The sequence below is a fragment of the Rhamphochromis sp. 'chilingali' genome (genome assembly GCF_963969265.1).
Source record: "Rhamphochromis sp. 'chilingali' genome assembly, chromosome: 4".
NCBI lineage: Eukaryota > Metazoa > Chordata > Actinopteri > Cichliformes > Cichlidae > Rhamphochromis > Rhamphochromis sp. 'chilingali'.
Window position 1 is genome coordinate 37,826,714 of NC_137948.1, and position 21,022 is coordinate 37,847,735.

The window sequence follows — 21,022 nt, forward strand, 5'->3', positions numbered from 1 at the left end:
TTACCCTTTTAGATCAGAAAATATTTACAACAAAAATCAGTTAGCAATAATAAAATAGTAAAGCTTTCATTAAAAGACAAAAAACGATCAATGCACTTTTGAACAGATAACTTCTAATGCCCCATAAACACATATTATTAGCGGACATGCCATTAAAACTGAGTCAATGAGAACAGCAACTGCAATCAAACATTTAAGTAGTTTTGATATTTTCACCCAGAAGTCATAAAGAAAACAGCTTATTTTCAGCTTATTGAGTTTCTCATTTCATAAGAACTGATTTCCGCTTCATTAACTGCACACCACGAAAGAACAAAAGTTCATTCATTTACAGAGATTACAAGAGAAGGTTCGCCAAGTTCATGTCCCCCTTTTACAGTACCCGTTTACTCTCAGCCATCTAGCCCACGCAGCTGCAGCCGGCAGCTGACAGCTTTTCCACCTTGTGCCATCGGTGCGAGTTATCAAGAAAGGCCACGTCCTCGTGGTGGGTGGGCCTGCAGCACGGTGCATTGTGCCACAGCTCCCCGAGCACTGGGCTGGGGAGAAGTCCAGTGAGCAGCAGGTTGGTGAGGGTGAGGTCGTGGTTGGAGCGCACACGGGGACACGTGCCGCTGCAATACTTGAATAAAATAGTCTCATCTGAGTCGTAGCCCAGCCCCAGGTCCCGAACCTGCAGCAGGATGGAGTGGAGGCCGCACTGGGAGTCCAGAGCTGAGCGGCGTGATCGAACTGGGATCGGTACGATGGGATTCAAAGATGGTCCGACTCCAGAAGCTTCCATGTGGCTGTTTTCCACAGCTGAATAACTGCTCCTTTTGTCCTCATCTGGAGAAATGTGTGCAGATGCTGTCTGTCGTTTCAGATCTGGAAAAGACAAAGTCATTTATACAACTGATAAACCCACTTACAACTATATTTACTTTCATTTTCACATTCTCAAAGCGAAAAGTCATCGGTTCCAACCGTCACTTGAGTCTTCACTTACCAATCAGCGATCTCAGCAAGTGGCCTTGTCCCCTCTCGACGCAGAAAAGAATCACCACAAACTTCAACAGGGACCTCATCTCTATGTTCTGGTCTTCGTTTTTCGCTGTCGATCAAAGTGGGGTGGGTTTGTATGTCTGCGAGTGATGCCTAAGATGCAGACGAGTCGCGACCTCCAATATATAGCCCCAGGAGATAAGGGGGGGTGAAGGGATGAGGCAAGGAGGTGTAGCGGGGAGACAGACACTAACCCGTTACTTGCCAACAGACTATCCTACTCACCTGAGCCTGACAGGGAGCGTAGGAGGGCAGGCGGGCGCTTGACCCAGAATTTGTCCTGTTGGGATTATCTAATTGATGTAAATCACTGGTTTATTGTTGAGATTCTCCCAGATGTTTTTCCAGAGGATGCTGGCCCCTAGCAATATGGATTCCCAAAGGCTCAGGGCTTCTTAAAAGCTCCTCAGTGGTGGACAGTGATGTCACTTTGGTAATGCTGAGAGGTATGTGCGACTGTGTGAATCAGTAGATATGCAGACAAGCAAATAGTCAAACATTCATAGATAGTAATTTATCCAAACATAAATACAGGGAATAACCAATGGAGGAAATGCATGAGAAGTGTTACGGGCTGAGAAATAAAAAAGACCTACTGAGTCATTGTGGAATGTCTCATATTTGGGCCCTCTTATGTTCTGCTTCTTGATTAAATGCAAGAGACGTGAAAATGTGAAACACATTAAGAATAACAAGAGGAGGCTATAATTAGAACATAACAGGGCTGCTTCAACAGACATTCCACATTGGGTGACTTCTCTTGAGCTGGTCTGTAAATTGAGGGATTTCACCAGCAATGTGTGGCTGACAAGTGGAATATGTAGAATGTGGATTATGTAACAGTTATAGGGCCCAAACAGGCAGTGCTATTGGAATTTCACGTTTTCATCAAAGTTCGTATTTGGGGGCAGTTTCTGCCAGCCGCATGCAGGGCGAACGCCCGATTGGTCCTTATTTAGCAAATGATCTTTATCATTCTGAAGATATGCAATCAGCTCAAATTCATTTGTAAGTTACCAAACTTTGTGCATTTATTTTGGCCTTTCTCTGTGCTTCCCACTAAAGATATTCTGCTTGGGACATCCATTATTACAGATGGACTGAGGTGATGTGGAAAGCCTGTGCTCTAACGCTTCAAAATTCCTTTCGGAAAGTATATATATCATATTCTCTGGGCTAAAGCAAATTTAGCGAATTTAATGAACCCTAAAAAAATGTATCTAAATACAATGATTATTTACATACAGTACAGTATATAGGAGTATGTTTAGATGTGCCACTTTGAAGTTGCCTTGTTCAGTCCTGCATTTTTGAGTCCTCATTATCTCAAAAATCCAGCACTGAAAAACAAATAATAAATAAACTGGTTCTTATACAGCACTTTTTACTCTACCTGAGGACTCAAAGCACTTTATACATCTTGCCTCATTTACACCCACTCATACAAGCACCTTCTGCTATGCTTTTAAGTGCTTTCTATCTATTATTCATAGACTTTGATACTCGAATGGATGCATTGGAGATAACTTGGGGATTGGATATGTTGTAGTTTCACTGCAAACCTAGTATCCGTGACATAGAGTAACAGAGACAGGCGTTGTTAATTTGGATGTTTTCTCCTAATTCTGCAAATTTTTTGACTAAACTTTGAAGGGTCATATCACCTTTTGGGATAAGTGGCTGGTCTAAACAGCAACATCTTATAAAAAGGTCTCCTTTTTATGACACAAGGCTCATATTGTATCCAAATTGTTTTCTAATATGAACATGGTCATATTTTATACACTTGGTAAATGTTTAATATGAGATTAAGAGAGTTAATGCCATGAAAATCCCAAATGAATGACAACATTATATTCAAAATATTGAACATGCACTACGGAAGTTGTGAGCATTCAGAAATGCTCTGAAAAATATAAGGCGAAGAAAAAGGCCTGTAAGTTTTCATTGCACGGCAGTAAAAATGTGCACAGACCCAATGCACTAAAGTTATTGTGAGCAGGTCAGGAGGAAACATTTTAAGTGCTTTTACACAGAATTAGCAGACGAGGAGTTTACATAATGTCCTTGTGTTTCGATTTTATTACTTCCCGCAGGACAGTCTGTACTCTCTGTTTTTATGTGAGCGTTTAAATGTTTAAAAACGGAATTAAACCAAATCTAGTTTAAATGTGGCGACTTCTACCTATAGAGAAATTAAACGAGAAGAAGACAAAATGATTAGTGGTAAACTTGTAACAGTCAGTTCAGGAGGAGCAAAAAATATGATATTATTTTATATTATATATTATTACATTTGCCTGAGTCTTCGATGAATAGACAAGGCTTTTACCATTAAAGAGCTTATTTAAAAATATACTCATTTTTCATTCAATCGAGAAATTTACTCAGGCTTCAAAGCCTGATCCTTGAAAGAATTATTGAAATTCCTGGCAATAATTTTTGTGGGCCATTATTAGTTCAAGACTTACGGATGAGTCCTCAGTAATTCATATCAACAGTGGTATAATAGATGAGAACTGGTGCTGTTTAATGCAGTAATAAATACACTTAAAATCTCTTTGGACACACTCATTTTGTCCAAAGGATTGAAGCCAGACCTCTAATATTAAGAAGACTCAGTAAAACTAATGTTCTTTCTGGTGATTGCTGTGTTGTAATTCTTGCTATCAGCACAGCACGATTTGCACGTCTTATCTTTTGTAATTCTTTAGCTCTTATTCTTTATGTGTTTTGGTATGTGGAATTTAAATTTAAACATGAAAATGTCTGCAAAGTTCAGAAACTGGATTTGGGCATTAAAATGAATTCCTGATCTGGAGAAGAGAGTGTATGACCAACAATCACTGAACTGATGTGGATAAATCAACAGGCTCGCTCACATCTGACACCAGGAGTCTTATTTGTACGCAGACCCTCTCCCCCTCATTATGACCATATTTGTCACACGTGGTAAGTGATGTTCCACTTTTTAGTTACATAATAACACTTGCTGCTTCCATCTTCTGATGAAAACCATTGAATGCGATTGAAAAACAAACAATTTCTTTTAAAACCAAAGGTGAAAGGTTAAATCTTTCTCATATGACTAAATTGCCATATGGATTCAGGACTTGGAACAGGACCAGTCAAGTAGAGAAAAACACCACAATACCACAGCTAGACACCACTTAAATGTGTCCAGCCATTCTTGCTTATCTTTTTTGGTCTTATTGTAAATGTATATGTAGCCTGGACAAAACTTTCAGTTGGCTGTCCTCAGAATATTAAGACCTTTATTACAGAAAGCTTCCATTTCCCAGCTATTTGCATAGAAAACCAGAAAACAAAAGGGCAAAGGACCCAACACATTCCTTCCACTTCTTAAAGAGACAGGAAGAGACAGGGAAAGGGGAGAAGGTGGTGGGAGAAATACAGTGGAGCAAGAGCAATCCTTTTGGATTACAGGGTGACGAGCCCGTCTGGAATTCCACTGTTGTCAAAAGACAGGAATGGAAAGAACGTGGCATCAGTTTCTGTAAATGAACAAAAACAGAAAAGATAGAAATCTGATGCTATTTATCAGACATCATCAAGCACACTGACTGATATTGTTCTAAAGTTAGAAACCCAGCATTTAAAGCAGTATCAAAACCTGTATGTCAAAATAAAACAAAGTAGGTTGATATCACTGTAAGTACTGTGCTTTTTTATATATATATAATTTTGTGGATCCAATTGCTGATGTTTACACATGGTTTCTAATTTAGAAAAATTTCAAAAGAAATGAGTCAACGTCTCTAGCTGTTTTTAATGCACCACAGAGAACCAATGACCTGATGTAGAGCAGAGGTGCTTGAAACATCTCTTTCTTATTTGGTTGAATAAAACGGAGCCCTGCACTGTGCAAACTGTTACGCCCCACTTAAAAACGAAGGCAAACCTTGAATAGTTTTTTTCTTTTTTGTTTGCTTGTTTTCATCCCACTGCAAACACCTCTTGCCATTAAGGTCTTTTTCTACTTTGTAGGCAGGCTCTATGGAGTCCTGGAAAACTGAGTACACTTACTGCTTACATAGGAAATAAGATGGTAAGTCATGTGCTGATAATCACATTTACTCGATTAAATGATCTTCAGCAGTGTCAGCAGTTTTTGTCCGTTTGCTGTCCTGGAGCATTCAGGTGCGTTCTAACACAATGCCACAATATTCTCAGGAGTGGACGCCCCAGCAAATTCACCCCAAGATGTGCAATATCCGAAGGAACTGCAAAATAAACCCCAAGAGCTTCATCTCAGTTCATGAAGGTTCATGAGAGTACAATTAGAACAAGACTGAACAAGTATGCCTTATTCAGACAAATCCTTTTTAAAATGAATATGTCAGCATAGCTTTGTTTTGGAGAGTTTCATCTGAACTAACTAAAAGACTTCTTGAACAATGTCCTTTGGACAGACGAGGCCAAAATGAAGATGTCTGGAGATAATGCACATTCCCACGTTTGGTGAAAACCAAACACAACAGATCAGCACAAACACCTCATACAAACTGTCAGCACAGTGGCATGGTCAGTTGGGTTTATTTTGCAGACACAGGACCTGGGAACCTTGCACTCATCGAGTCAACCATGAACTCCTCTGTATGCCAGAGTATTGTAGAATCAAATGTAAGGCCATCTGTATGACAGGTAAAACTTGGTCAAGTTGTCATTGTCCTGCATGCAGCATGACAACAATCCTAAACACAGGAAATCTACAATCTACATCTTTCCAATAAGCCATGGCCACTAGTCATGTACTGGTGGCCTCTTCAAATCCAAAAACAATGCTTGCCTGTATTTTTCTATTTTCTTTAGACTGGCCTAATTTTGCAGAGGCCACATTACAGCTTCTTTGACTTCTAGGTTTTTAATAAACTGTCTGGTTCCTGGCCTACTTTTACATTTGCAAAGCATTGTAAATCCTTAAAGTGAAAATCACTGCCCTCCATAACACTTTGCCTCTGCATTCCTACATGCTGAGCACCTTGTTTTTTGTATCTTGTGAAGCACATGCATACAATCAAAGATATATTTCCTTTAGAGTGTACTGCTTCCTTAGTGTCTGTCCATTCAACAATGAGGAAAATTATCCTACCTGGGTAAGGAGAGGCATTAAACATTTGATTGTGATACTCCTACCTCCTTCACTAAGCAAGTGCAGTGGACCTAAAGTCTTCTTCCTGTCATATATTCTACATTTTCTCCTAATGACACTTGAAATTGCTGTTACCTGTTAATTTTATATGCAAGTCGGCTTTTAGAAAAACTAGAACAAGTCAAATTGTGAGAAATTGTCTCAGTATGTGGGAAAATGTTGTACAGTCCAACACGAAGAAAGACACCTCATTGCCCTACAATACACTCCATGCTGTAGCAAGTTAAAGGATGGACTCAGAGATGCTTTTATGTGGTTATTAGTTTTTTAGCCTAAACCAATTGTTAGTACCAAAGCGAGTTTAGTCACCAAGGTTTTTTAAAATTGTAACACTTCTTAAATTATACAAATTATACTTTTTTTGTGCTTTTTGTATCAACTGACTGAATATACTCACATAGTGTGCTTCTAATATATAATTATCCACAATCTAACTACATTTTCAAGTATCAGTGAAGTGTTGAGTTACAAATACAAGTTTGTATAGCAGTTACCTTTAAACCAGTGCCATCAGCCTATAATCATGTTCAGACAGAAACTGGGATAACTGTGGCCTTGCAAAAACTGATTTGATGAAGTGAAAAGTTCACCATCATACATGTAATGGGGAAAGTTTTTTAATACACAGTGTGCAGTGTAGGTTTCAAAACCTACAAACACAACAACCCCTGCCCCCAAAACAGAGAAACTAATGTTCATCAAAGAAAAAGAGTGTGATTCCATTTCAAAGTAAGAGCGTGTGTATTATATTGCATCTGTGTGTTGATGACTGCAGAGCTATTACAGGGTTTTGCAGTTGTGTCATCCAAGAAGAATTAGTTCTACATGATGAATTTGGCTTTTATCACTCTAATAGTCATGTAGGAAGCTCTTAAAATAGGAACTGATAACAGGACATGTTACACTCATATTTTTAGTATTTATTTATTTATTGTCATTGTCAAGAACAATGAAATTGCGTTTGGGGCTTCCATACAACCAAAAAAAAGAAGAAAATAATAAATACCCCTTAAAACCCAAGTGTACATATTTAACCCAGTGTGACTCCAATGCAATAAGACAATCCTTAGCAATAATGTTCGTAGAAATTCAGACAAAGACCTGAGAAACATGACAAAATACAACAATGCAACCCATTCAATATTATTGTACTGTGAGATATGATATCAGATATGATAGTTATCTATTTAAGAAAGAGGGGGGGGGGGGCAGGAGGGGGAAGAGAATAAAGATATGATGCACCAATGCAGACCAGTTCATTGCTATTAAGAAGTTGGATATGGTTATTGTCCGTGAGAGGGGGGCAGAGAGTTCAGGAGCCTCACAGCCTGTGGATACAGGCTGTTGGCCAGTCTGGATGTTCTGGCCTGTATAGACCTGTACCTTCTCCCTGAGGGCAGCAGATGGAAAAGGTGGCGCGCAGGGTGATGTTGGTCCCGCAGGATACTGTGCACCCTCCTCAGACAGCGAGTGGGGAAGATATTACTGATCTCTGGCAGACTTGTTCCAATAATTCTGCCAGCTTCTTTCACCACCCGCTGGAGTGCTTGCTGATCGGCCTTGGTGCAGCTGGGGAACCACACTAGAAATCCATACGTCAGAACGCTGCTGATGGCACAGTTGTAGAAGTTCAACATCAGAGATCTGGGAATGTGTGCGCTCCGCAGTCTCCTCAGGTAGTAGAGGCGCTGTTGGGCCTTCCGTACAACTGAGGTGATATGGTTGCCCCAGGACAGGTCCTCGGTCACAGTTACCCCCAAGAATTCTATGAATACTAATTGGCTGCAGTCTCTGGTGCATTCCTGGAGGAGCTGGTCAGACAGTCAGTCCATATAGGGCTCGTCTGAGCTGAGCGGGTCAGGAATGAAGGGAGCAGCCTTCCTGTAACTGGAAATATTCAGAGAGGATTTAGCCTTGGAATGTCAAACTTGCACGGAGCTTCTCCTATTCATGCCGTAAATCTGTTGGTCCAAGCGGACAAGAATGCACAGGGCTTCATTCCAGCTAATCTGAGCAGCAGGTGATTTCACACACACACACACACACACACACACACACACACACACACACACACACACACACACACACACACACACACACACACACACACACACACACCTCTCCTGTGATTGAGGCTGTGCAAGGTTGTTGGCATCAGCTGAAAACTCCTAGACCATGATGACACAGTGACATTTCACCTGTACGTGATAAGACAGGCAGGCAGTTCCATTATCATTGGCATTAATCTGCTCTTAGATTTTGGAACCTGGCTGCAGATATCTGCTCCTGTCCAAACACTCATCCAGTTTTCCCAAACGTGATGAATGGGGTGAGATAAAGTTCATACTGAACACAGGGTGTAGGATACTGCTGTTTTTCAACATTTTCAGGGTGTCTATTAGTAGCCAAAAGTTCAACTGAAGACCCCTTTGAATACCAACATACCAAAGTTGTCCATATTATTATGCTGTTGTCTGAGTCTGACTCTAAAACACCTTAAAAATACAGAGACCGACTTCAGAGATTTTCTCAATTTATTGTTAATCTCGCTTCTTCTGTTTCTGCAGACTGACATTCAGGTCGGTGAGCAAGATCTTCATCATCCTCAAGGCCTTTTCTGTGGCACTTTACCATCTTTAAGCTGGTTTTTAGACTTTGAAGTTAGAGAATGTAATCGGTTTTCACATAGAAAAAAAAGCTGGAACTGTAGAGCACCAAAGTTGCATCACGATGCAAAGCCTTTTAAACAAATTAGTACTCAAGGCTTTTTATTATTAGATGTAATTAATATATTTTTAAGACTTCTGGGATACCTGCACACAACTGAAACTTAGAAACACTTCTAAAGCAAAACGGAATATAATTCATTTATTGTATTTTATAGACAGGCGTGTCCAGATGTTTTTATTGTTATGTTTAGCCATGTAGTGTCAGGGTGAAAGTTTCGTTTTCATTCCTAAACTCTTTAAAGACTGGGATGTGAACAAAAATGCTAAACAGCAAGACATTATTTCCAAATAAATACCACTGTTATCATCACTGTGAAAAATTTAGTGTTTTAGATTATGCTGCAGTTCACAGGGTGAAATTCAAGTACATATTTAAGCACTTTCAAGGTCCCTTTTCAAGCTTTTTTCCAGCACCCCCCCCCCCCCCCCCCTTCAAAAAAGTGCATGTTTCAAATCATCCCAGGTGAACTTAAATACCTTTGATCCCCTTTTGTTAAGACAGAAAAACACACCACACAAAAATACTGCAAAAGGACGGGCGCCTTATATACATAGTGTATAAACTCAAAATGCACATTTCACTTAAAAATTAAGATGTGAACAAATCAACTTGTTAGATATTCTTCTCCTGTTGAAAACCCCCCCAAAGAGAAATAAATAATTCTCATCAGATATTGATGAGAAATTCTTTCCTGTGTGACAGAAAATAGGAGACAGATGTTTGTTTGTTTTTTAAGTTAATTCCCAATAAAACTGTTTTATTGCTAACTACATTGCTGTCTGTATTATTGCTGAAGTCCTAAATGATCACCTTTAAAGTGTTTGTGCTAATAACATCATGTACAGTCAGACAGGCATGGAGAACAGCACTGACTGGGAGGCTTTGAACACATCACATAGTTCAATTCAACATATAAGACTTTAAGAATGCACAAGCATCTACTTAAAATCTATTGAATTTATCATCTGTCATATTATTATGTAGAATTCTAATGTATTTTGTTCATCTCCCTTAAATAAACAGGCAGCCTTAAAGTATGAAATATTCATATACAAACACACATAAATGTGTGAACTGTCTGAGCGGCTGATAGTGCCCCACAGGCCTCAGTGTGAGCTTGAAGACATTTATAATGTTTAAGTAGTTTAATGTGTCAGTGCTGACGATAAACAGTTTGAATGAAACTTTGGTAGCACAGAAACAAGTGACTATTCTTTGTGACCATATGGATCGGTCCCTCATATTACCATTATTTCACCCAAAGGCACCAAGTTAATACTCAAAAAAGCTGCAATACACACAAATATAAAAAGTACTTGGTGACAACTTTGCTTTTAGCGTCTAACCCTCTGGGGTCCAGGGAATAATTGGCCGTTTCTGACTACTTTTGGCCTCTATGTTTCACCTTTAAAAACTGTTTATCTTGCCAATCTGTTATTTACTCATTTTGACATACTGTAAATATGTAAATATTGTGCATAAAACATGAGTAGAAAATGATATTTTTGACTGTAAAAACCACAAGCATGTTTAACGAATCATTTTCATAACTTGAAATGCAAATAGAAACTGTACATTTTTTAAAAATGTGCACAAGTTTTGCAAACAACAAAGTTATATGGTACTATTTACCTAAAAATGCAGCCAAGGCTCAGACGTTTTTTATATAACCATTTAAAACTATTTACAGAACAATCAGGTGTTCTACATCAAAGAAGAAGGCACACAAATTATTTATGCAACTCCAAAAAATAGTCTGTGTCCACTATAACACAGATGAGAACAGCACAGGGATAAACCTGCAGGTCTGACAGCAGGTGTGTCACTCAGCGTTTACACTGCAATCTGCCTTTGGTGGCTTTAAGGCAGCAACTGTGACGTTCACTAGTAGAACTGACACACAAAACAAAACGACGACTACACTACACACTAACCACACAAGACAACACACTAAAAGAGACTCCAAACACGGTAAACGTCACAAATCTCTCGGGTTTCAAAACTCTTGCTCTCTCTCTCTCTCTCTCGCCGGTCACTCCTAAAACTTCCCCCTCTTCCCAAACAACCAGATGCCACATGTTGCCATATCATTTTTGATTGGTCAACACGGCACATTTTTCCACCACATCTGAAATTCAAGCACTTTTCAAACCTTGAAAAGACAACATTGAAATTCAAGCATTTTCAAGGATTTCAAGCACCCGTACGAACCCTGAGTTCAAAGGATTTGAAGACTGTTTTATTATTAGTCTTAAGACTTGAATTACCAACAGATAAATGTCAACACCGAGCTCTGCATTTTAGTTGTACTGAACTCCTGGACAGGTTATATTATGACCCACTTATTTAAATGAACATATAAGAGCACTCAAGAAAAACAAATACATTCCACAGGTTTTATTGAAATACTGTCATTATGTAGTAACAAAACACCCATCACATTTTTTCAAGTTTTATACAGTAAAAAAAAAATATTTTCTTAAATACAAACACCAAACATAAATAACTGAATGGCTCTGGGGAAAAACAAAACAGTGTAATGTTTTTCTACAATGAAACACTGCAGCGGACATAACCCAGAGGACAGACAACCAGGATCACGTTCCACTTCTTCATTCTGAATTCCCTTTCAGAAAGACTGTAAATTATAATGAATCAACCAATGACCAGTGTTCAACACCAAGACTCCCAACAACCATGTCACAAATAATATATATTATAAATGCTCTGTTAAAAGTGCCTGCTGTCCACACAAAACTGGGGTGCTCCTCTTCATTTGACGCTACACTGATAATGGTGTAGCCAGGGTGTTTGTAAGTCCCTGCCTGTCCACAGCAGGGCTGCACAGCAAGGATGCGTCCTGTAGGAGAGACACCAGCTCAAAAGGGCCAGGCTGGTCAGCTTTCTCTTGTGAAGACTGTCTATGCGCTGCATGTTCGGGTTGCATTTTGTAGACCACTCTCTTTGTTTCACAGTAACCGCTTAACCTCGAAGCAAGAGATCTTTTGGCTCTTGGCTTCTTCAGCTTCTTCCTCTGTGGGTCGTGGACGACGCTGTGACGCTGGAGGCTCTGGTTCATGGCGAACGTCTTCCCACAGCCGGCATGGGTGCAGACGAAGGGTCGGTGCTCCTCGTGGAAGGAGCTGATGTGGCTCTGCAGGTTGAAGGCAGTGGTGAACGACCTGTCACAGGTATCCCTGGGACATTTGAGGACCACTCTCATTTCAGAGTGGATGTGCTGATGCTGCTGCAGAAACCAGGTGTCCCTGAACACTCGGCTACACTGCTCACACTTCAGGGTGACTCTATGCTGCTCCTTCCTGTGCTTCAGGTACTCGGTCCAGGTCTTCCCCGTGAAGACACAGCTCTCCTCTTTGCAGGGGTACCCTCTGTGGACCTTCTCGTGACGCTTCAGTTTGCTGGGGAAGCTGAATCGCATCTGGCAGCCTTCATAAGTGCACTGATAAGGGGGCAGCTGAGTGTGCTGCTCACACATGTGAGATTTGAGCTGTTTGTTCTTCTTGAACTCGAGGCCGCAGCCCTCAAACCTGCAGACGTATTTCCTCGGCTCCAGGCAGTGGATGCGGCCGATGTGTCGGGCCCGGTTTGCGTTGGTGGTGAAGGCCTCCGCGCAGCCGTCCACGGTGCACCGGAAAGGCTTCTCTCCGCTGTGACTGAGCTCGTGCCTCGCTAGGTGGTACTTACTACAGAACGCCTTACTGCAGCCGTCGCGCTCGCACGAGTACGGCTTCACCCCCGTGTGCTTACACAAGTGAGCGTCCAGTTTCCACTGTTTGTTGTAGGCAGCCGAGCAGCCGCTAAACGAACAGATATAACGTTTGTATGAGTCCACTTTCGCTTCCATTTCTGCGGCATTGACAGGCGAATTGTTTTTAGCTCGCTCAAAAACACGTTTTTTCTCCCGATACCGGCGCTTCCCAGAGGGCTTTTCGACGTGACGCCACTTCCGATGCCAGGAAATTACGTCTTCATTACCCATCAACCCTCTGATGTTGTTGTTGTGCAGCAGCAGTACAAACGGCAGTTCCAAGGTTGTTTGTGAGTATACCTTAGATTTTCGTCCACGAGTAATCACAGCTGTTGGATCTTTCAAATGTCACTGCAGTGATTTTTTATTTATGGATGTTTTTGTGTTCACGTTCTTCTCATTCACGCTAGTAGCAGGCGCTAACATTAAGTAGCAAGCTAGCTTTGCTAAGGCTACGTAGCCTTCGGCCAGCTTGCGATAGCTCATCCTCTCCAGCAATTTGTCAAAATACCTTTTGATATAGTGTTTAATGTACACGACACTAGTGTAACAGAAATGCTTTCAGTGTTCACGTGCTCTTTAACAAACTAATTTCGACGTTTTGCGCTTCGAAGACAGTTGGTTTCTTTTGTTATACATCCGAATCAGAGCTTCATTTTGTCTTTAGCTGTTTGTTAAAAGATTATTGGGCTATTTGTTTCAACGTGCTTTCAGATGAAATCAGTTTCACCAGCTTTTGAAATATTAGGTAGCGAGGTGCGGTGTTTTATGCTGTCTGTGGTTTAGAAGATACTCGGGGAGTGAAACTATGATAACATATGCAAAGCTATGTGTTCCTTGCGAAATCAGTATGTTTCCTAACTTACAGGATACTTTTCAAATATTCTTAAAAATAATTAAGGAGGGCGCTTAAATTGCTACAATGAAAGGTACATTAACCTTACTGTTACAGTGTGGTGTCAATGACTGACCTTCTTTTTTTGTCAGGTGAAAAGGAGTGAGTTCACTCCTGGGGCAGCGTTCCAGTTGTCACAATGGTAAGCTTTAATTCAGCTGTTTCCAGGGATGCACACAATTGGAAATACTAGCTAAAGAATAATAGTTTGTATTCTTTATTAATAAAGTCTTCTGCATTGTTTTCTTGACAGGGTGAAAGAAAGGGAACAAACAAGTATTATCCTCCAGATTTTGATCCGGCCAAGGTATGTTAGATCACACAAACTTTATGGGTGTCAGTTGTTTTAATTTTACTTTTTTGCACGGCTTACATTTTTATCATTCGTTATCTTTAGCATGGATCCCTCAACGGCTACCATAAGACCCACGCCCTGCGTGAGAGAGCCCGGAAACTGTCCCAGGGCATCCTCATTATCAGGTTAGTGCACACTTGTAGAGTAGTAATGAACTGAGGCCGGAGATGGGAAATTATTACATTTTCAGTCTTGTATGAGTTACCGTCCACAAAAATATTTGTACATTCAAATGACAGACGCCACAGTATAGCTGTGGCTTCATGAATGATATTCTACCACCACCATCACCATATGATTAAAAATAAGAAAAATGATACATGTACGTGTATATGTGTATTATATAGTTATTAGAGTTTTGTGTGTTTTTGATTAGTATTCATTTTTGTTTGGCTTTTTCTCCAGCTTTAGCTTTTTTCTGTCTAGAATTGTATGGATTTAGTTTTATTGTTTTATAATAACTTATTATCATTTTTGTGTTAAATTACAGAAAATAGCCAAATGGTGAATCTATTAAAATAAAGCGTTTCCTTTTAATGGCAGAAACATTGAACAGAACCTGGAGCTTTTGTATATAAGGGTTTTTCTTTAAAACTCACCCAAATTACATGTTTTAATGATCTATTTTGGTTCCATCAAGGTTTGAGATGCCTTACAACATCTGGTGTGATGGCTGCAAAAATCACATTGGCATGGGTAAGTTTGGAATGAATGAATGATAAGATTGTATCATTTTTTTTGAGGTACAATCAGTCCTGCTTTTCATTTCCACAACACTGATGTGTTGTTTGCACAGGGGTTCGGTACAACGCGGAGAAGAAGAAAGTGGGGAACTATTACACCACGCCAATTTACAGGTAAACGGGGGATCAGGTCAGCTGTTAAAAGAAAAAGCTTTTGCTGTTGTGCAAACTTTAAATCAGAACTATAAACATGTGTGTTTGTATGCTGCACTTTACAGTATCACAGTAAAATTCATCTTGAAGCTGTCCTCGAATTAAAATCTTGTTTCCTTAACCAGATTTCGGATGAAGTGCCATCTCTGTGTGAACTACATTGAGATGCAGACAGACCCAGCCACTTGTGACTATGTCATAGTAAGCGGGGCTCGCAGGAAGGAGGAGCGCTGGGACATGGCTGAGAATGAACAGATTCTCACTACAGGTAACACAGTTGTGGCTTTTACAAACAAATAAATGGTTTGGTCAGTGCTCTTACCTGCACTGTGTGTAAATATTATGCACAAAATAATCATTTTTCTGTGTTGGACAGAATCATATAGACAGCACATATCACATCAAAAGACATCTCCACAAATGGTTGTTTGAATACTTGATGTAATCTGATGTCATTTTTACAAAAAAAGTGCTTGTTTGTTGCTACTCGATACAATGTAACTTTCCTTGTTCCTCTTTGGACAGAGCGGGCAGAGAAGGAGAAGCTGGAGACGGATGCCATGTACAAACTGGACCACGGTGGGAAAGACAAGGAGAAGCTAAAAAAGGCTCTGCCGTCTCTGTCAGAGATCCAGGACTATCAGGCCGGGAAGAAGGATGACTTCCAGCTCAACAGCACCCTCCGTAGGAAATTCAGAGTAAGATATTGACATCCTTTTGGCCATTGCAGTAATACTACTTTTCTCATTTGCTTAGACATTCAGAAGTAACATTTTCTAAATGTTTCACTCAGGCCTAAAATTAAGGTCGGTGGCTGGAATGACACCCTTTGCTTGCAGAAAACATTAAGACATTATAAAATAAAGTACACCATTGTAAATTATTATTATATTTTCACTCAGTCATTACACATTTCAAAAGAAAAATACAACACATGCCAGTAAAACTTTAATGTCTGCTGTGTTAATTTATAATGCATAGAATATAGCATGTTTCAAATGAAAAGCTAAATCTTGTTGCCCCCTACAGCGGCACTTTTCATATTTTCTTTTGTGTGTTTTCAAAAAAATCGAGCATTTTCTTCATTTATTTTAGTCACGTGTCTGTGAACTGATATTCACATTAAAGACCTAAACTACTGCTAGTGAAAATAAAATATGCATGTAACTGCATTTTCCTCAACACTCTCTGTAATAGTCTTTTACTCATCCTTTTACATACCTTTGTGTTATCACGGGCCTAGACGTCTGTCAGCGACCCCACCAGGCAGCCTCTGGACATCAGAACCAAAATGTTCGTTCTCTGGCTGGTTGCTGTGGGTTTCTGGCTGTCACTGTAAAGTTGTCCAGAAAGCGGGTGCTGTACAAACTTTAGTGCTCATAGTTTGTAGGATTGCCCACTGTCCCACAGAACTTGTAAATTGACAGTTTTCATTGTTAAAACAAAATTTGTGCCCCACTGCTGAAGCCAGCATGTTTCAAAGGACACAACTTTTACTGTAAAGGTAAACAAGCTTCATTTCCAGTTTGCATGACACTTTGGGGTGTTTTACTACTGCTAGTTGGCGAATGCTTATACATAAGTCTGCGCCTTTCCTATAAACCATGGCTGACTGTGGCAATCAGCTACTGACTGAAGTAATCACAGACAGGTTTTCAGTGCAACAGCTTACACTTGTTTGAAGTGTACGGTGTTGCACAGACCAACAGGAGTCAACCTATAGTACTCTCAGCTGGTCAGGGAATACACATTCCTGTATTTGGTGGTTGCCAGGCAGCTACTACCTAGTCTCTAGGCCTGTGTGACTGGATTTTGTTTTCAAATTTTCCTTCAAGCTCTGGATTTTAATGACAAAATTAAAAGTTTCATACAATGTCTTCCTTGTCGTGTTGCTTGGCTGTATAGGAAGAGAAGAAAGTTCTGGCTGATCAGGAGGAGAAGGATAATGCGGTGAGGATGAGAACCAACTTATCCATCCCACTGTTACCAGAGAAGGAGGAGGATAAGAAACTGGCAGCACTACTTACCTACCAGGCACCTGACTGTAAGCAACATATTTTGTCACAAGTATATAAATTTAAAGAGCGTATAGTGAATTATTTACCGTCTCACTTTGAAAATGTCTGAAATCCTTTACAATTTCTGCATCATTTTCTCCTCATTTCCGATTAGCATATGAGGACAAACAGCAGAGCAAAAGGAAGGAGATCGCCTCTCGTTCATGGTTTAACTCTGCGTCAACACCACCAGGTGGTGCTGCAGGCAGCCTGCTCCATAAGCTTGGACTCCAAGGGAAAGAAATAGCTGTGGCCAAAGCCCTGGGTTCCTCACACAGTCCTTTAATCCGCAAACGGACATCACAGTCTGGAAACAAGACTGAACAGTGTGCCACCATCACCCGCAGAAAGTCACACCATGATGTCAGCACAAGCGATGGGGACATTTCATTGGCCACACCCACAGTGGAAACCCCATGTATAGTATCGGAACAAATGGTTCAGAATGAGACAAATGGTGATGGTTTCAAGGAAGTACATATCAGACCTACAGAGGAAGCAGACAAAAAACTGACAAATGGAAAGGTGGAGGACCGGAGTAAATGCTCAGGAGGAGTCACATCTCTGGTGGCAGACTACAGTGACTCGGATTCAGAGTCTGGACAGTGAGACTGAATGATAAATGGGACACTTTGTGTTTTCAGTGAAGAGTCACAAGAAAAATGGAGATAAAAACAAACTGTAGATATTTGTCACAGCTGCAGACGTCTAACATATGCTTCTTTTATCTGCTGAAGTAATAGTGCTGCATTCATCTTTAAGATCTGTGTGGCCTGCAGATTACAGTGTCATGTGTGAATGTGTTGGAAAAAATGTTTAGAACTTGACCCAGCATATGGTATTTGGTTATCTAATCTACATCCCTCAGATTCCCAAACATGTGTCCCAGTAATAAAACAGCCAAAAAGCTTGTAAAATTAAATGTCAACTGCTTCATCTAGTATTGCTGCATTTTTGTTTAAATTTTAGTTCAGTATGTTGGCTCAAAGTGTTGAAATTATCCATCCACAGTAGAATAACTTGTACCAGATGCAAAGTTCATTTTTATCACAGGCCTGAGGGGTTTACTGCAAAGGAGCTTCAACACAGCCGGTCCTTTGACTTTGGCTGGCTTTACAAATCCCAGCTGAAGATAATCACAGTCACAAGTGTGGTTACCAGCCAGGTTTTCTGATTCAGACTTTGTGTGCACTCACACAAAAAGGGGCACAAAATGATCTCTATGAGCGCTGCCTACTCCAATCGTTGATGTTATCAGATGATGATGAAACAGGGATTACAAATGAATAAAGAATATAAGAAACAGAACACTGTTGCAATAACATAGGAAATGAATACTGCAGAAAATCATTGCTCTTAGGATTTAACCTGCAAAGTGGAAAGTAATTATTTGTAGATCATTATTTTATCGCTAATTCTCAGTATTGGAGTTTATTTTTAAAGTGACAGCTGCACATTGGCGCTCTGAAGCTTTAAAGTGGATACATTTCAACATTAAAGGTTAATGTAGGCGCTGTGGTGAAATCCCTGTAGTTTATTGCCAGATTGAAAAGCAATTAATTTTATTGATTTATCTTTGGTGATAAACACCCAGATCAGTTTGCTGCTCTAGTAGCTGCAATTACAGCAGTGTAAAAAAAACCCTTAGCAGCAGATTCAAAGTATATGTCAATGAGGTGTGAGACCATATGTAGACTTGGGAGGTTGTTAAATACTTTCATGAAATAAAGAAACTAAAAAAAAGCTTGAGTAATTGTCAGCATATGCATGCCATGTCTGAAAGCGTTGGTGTATGAGTGAGCATGTGCCAACACCAAAAACCAAAATGCTTTGTTAACCAAGCAGCACCCATTAGGAAAAGAAAGGAGGCCCTGGCAGGGCTTCTTTATAGAGCGTCTTAGCCTGACCTGCTCATTTCCATAAAACAGTTCCTACAAACCTGGACAACTACAGGGAGTGCAGAATTATTAGGCAAGTTGTATTTTTGAGGAATAATTCTATTATTGAACAACAACCATGTTCTCAATGAACCCAAAAAACTCATTAATATCAAAGCTGAATGTTTTTGGAAGTAGTTTTTAGTTTTAGCTATTTTAGGGGGATATCTGTGTGTGCAGGTGACTATTACTGTGCATAATTATTAGGCAACTTAACAAAAAACAAATATATACCCATTTCAATTATTTATTTTTACCAGTGAAACCAATATAACATCTCCACATTCACAAATATACATTTCTGACATTCAAAAACAAAACAAAAACAAATCAGCGACCAATATAGCCACCTTTCTTTGCAAGGACACTCAAAAGCCTGCCATCCATGGATTCTGTCAGTGTTTTGATCTGTTCACCATCAACATTGCATGCAGCAGCAACCACAGCCTCCCAGACACTGTTCAGAGAGGTGTACTGTTTTCCCTCCTTGTAAATCTCACATTTGATGATGGACCACAGGTTCTCAATGGGGTTCAGATCAGGTGAACAAGCAGGCCATGTCATTAGTTTTTCTTCTTTTATACCCTTTCTTGCCAGCCACGCTGTGGAGTACTTGGACGCGTGTGATGGAGCATTGTCCTGCATGAAAATCATGTTTTTCTTGAAGGATGCAGACTTCTTCCTGTACCACTGCTTGAAGAAGGTGTCTTCCAGAAACTGGCAGTAGGACTGGGAGTTGAGCTTGACTCCATCCTCAACCCGAAAAGGCCCCACAAGCTCATCTTTGATGATACCAGCCCAAACCAGTACTCCACCTCCACCTTGCTGGCGTCTGAGTCGGACTGGAGCTCTCTGCCCTTTACCAATCCAGCCACGGGCCCATCCATCTGGCCCATCAAGACTCACTCTCATTTCATCAGTCCATAAAACCTTAGAAAAACCAGTCTTGAGATATTTCTTGGCCCAGTCTTGACGTTTCAGCTTGTGTGTCTTGTTCAGTGGTGGTCGTCTTTCAGCCTTTCTTACCTTGGCCATGTCTCTGAGTATTGCACACCTTGTGCTTTTGGGCACTCCAGTGATGTTGCAGCTCTGAAATATGGCCAAACTGGTGGCAAGTGGCATCTTGGCAGCTGCACGCTTGACTTTTCTCAGTTCATGGGCAGTTATTTTGCTCCTTGGTTTTTTCCACACGCTTCTTGCGACCCTGTTGACTATTTTGAATGAAACGCTTGATTGTTCGATGATCACGCTTCAGAAGCTTTGCAATTTTGAGACTGCTGCATCCCTCTGCAAGATATCTCACTATTTTTGACTTTTCTGAGCCTGTCAAGTCCTTCTTTTGACCCATTTTGCCAAAGGAAAGGACGTTGCCTAATAATTATGCACACCTGATATAGGGTGTTGATGTCATTAGACCACACCCCTTCTCATTACAGAGATGCACATCACACTAATATGCTTAATTGGTAGTAGGCTTTCGAGCCTATACAGCTTGGAGTAAGACAACATGCATGAAGAGGATGATGTGGACAAAATACTCATTTGCCTAATAATTCTGCACTCCCTGTATTGACATTATAAATAAACCTAACACATGTAACATATGCATTTTACAGATTTTTTATTCATAATCAATCTCACTGCCAAGCATGTTGATATATGCTCAAACCGCTTCCATCTCCAGACTCAGCTGTCTTGGATCCTAGCAGAGGAAGGAATACTGAAGAGGAACTAGTACAAAGCATATTAATGATACAGCTGTGACAAATGCCTGAGGGACACGGGACAAAGCATCTGCCATGACATTATCTTTGATATGCTGAATGTCCAAATTGTCAGACTGAAAGAAAGCCCACCAGATGAGCCTGTGATTTGGGTTCTTCATTGAGTTTAAACCTGATAGGAGTTGATATGTGACATCTGCATGCAGCTTAAATGGGTGATCCCAATGGGGCCAACATCTGAAACTGGGTCAGGTCCACCCACCAGTTGCTTGAAAAAAACAGACACAGATAACAAGAAAGCCAAGCCAGTGCTGTGTCAGTCACAAATAATACAACAACTTTACACATTTTCTTCATTACCACATGACTGCTGCGTGCACATTCAGTTGACAATGAAATGCATGGTTTGTGCTACTGCAACTTCCAGCTGAGCTTCATTCGT

At 40.4% G+C, this 21,022-nt stretch overlaps 2 protein-coding genes across 3 annotated transcripts; one reads left to right on the forward strand and one right to left on the reverse strand.

The window, feature by feature from the left end:
- Positions 1–11,164: 11,164 nt before the first annotated feature.
- On the reverse strand, positions 11,165–12,962 carry LOC308394841 (transcription factor IIIA-like). The gene has a single exon (XM_080879412.1). The coding sequence runs from the start codon at positions 12,945–12,947 to the stop codon at positions 11,730–11,732; it is 1,218 nt and encodes a 405-aa protein (XP_080735538.1). The 5' UTR covers positions 12,948–12,962; the 3' UTR covers positions 11,165–11,729.
- Positions 12,904–18,656, forward strand: yju2b (YJU2 splicing factor homolog B). Of its 2 annotated transcripts, none has more exons than XM_080879413.1 (10): positions 12,904–13,006; positions 13,704–13,753; positions 13,865–13,918; positions 14,009–14,091; positions 14,607–14,662; positions 14,763–14,823; positions 14,988–15,130; positions 15,388–15,560; positions 16,768–16,906; positions 17,035–18,656. In XM_080879413.1, the coding sequence occupies exons 2-10, from the start codon at positions 13,751–13,753 to the stop codon at positions 17,526–17,528; spliced, it is 1,206 nt and encodes a 401-aa protein (XP_080735539.1). In that variant the 5' UTR covers positions 12,904–13,006; positions 13,704–13,750; the 3' UTR covers positions 17,529–18,656. The 2 variants fall into 2 exon arrangements, with proteins under 2 accessions (XP_080735539.1, XP_080735540.1); XM_080879414.1 differs by having other exon boundaries at positions 12,959–12,999.
- Positions 18,657–21,022: the final 2,366 nt, after the last annotated feature.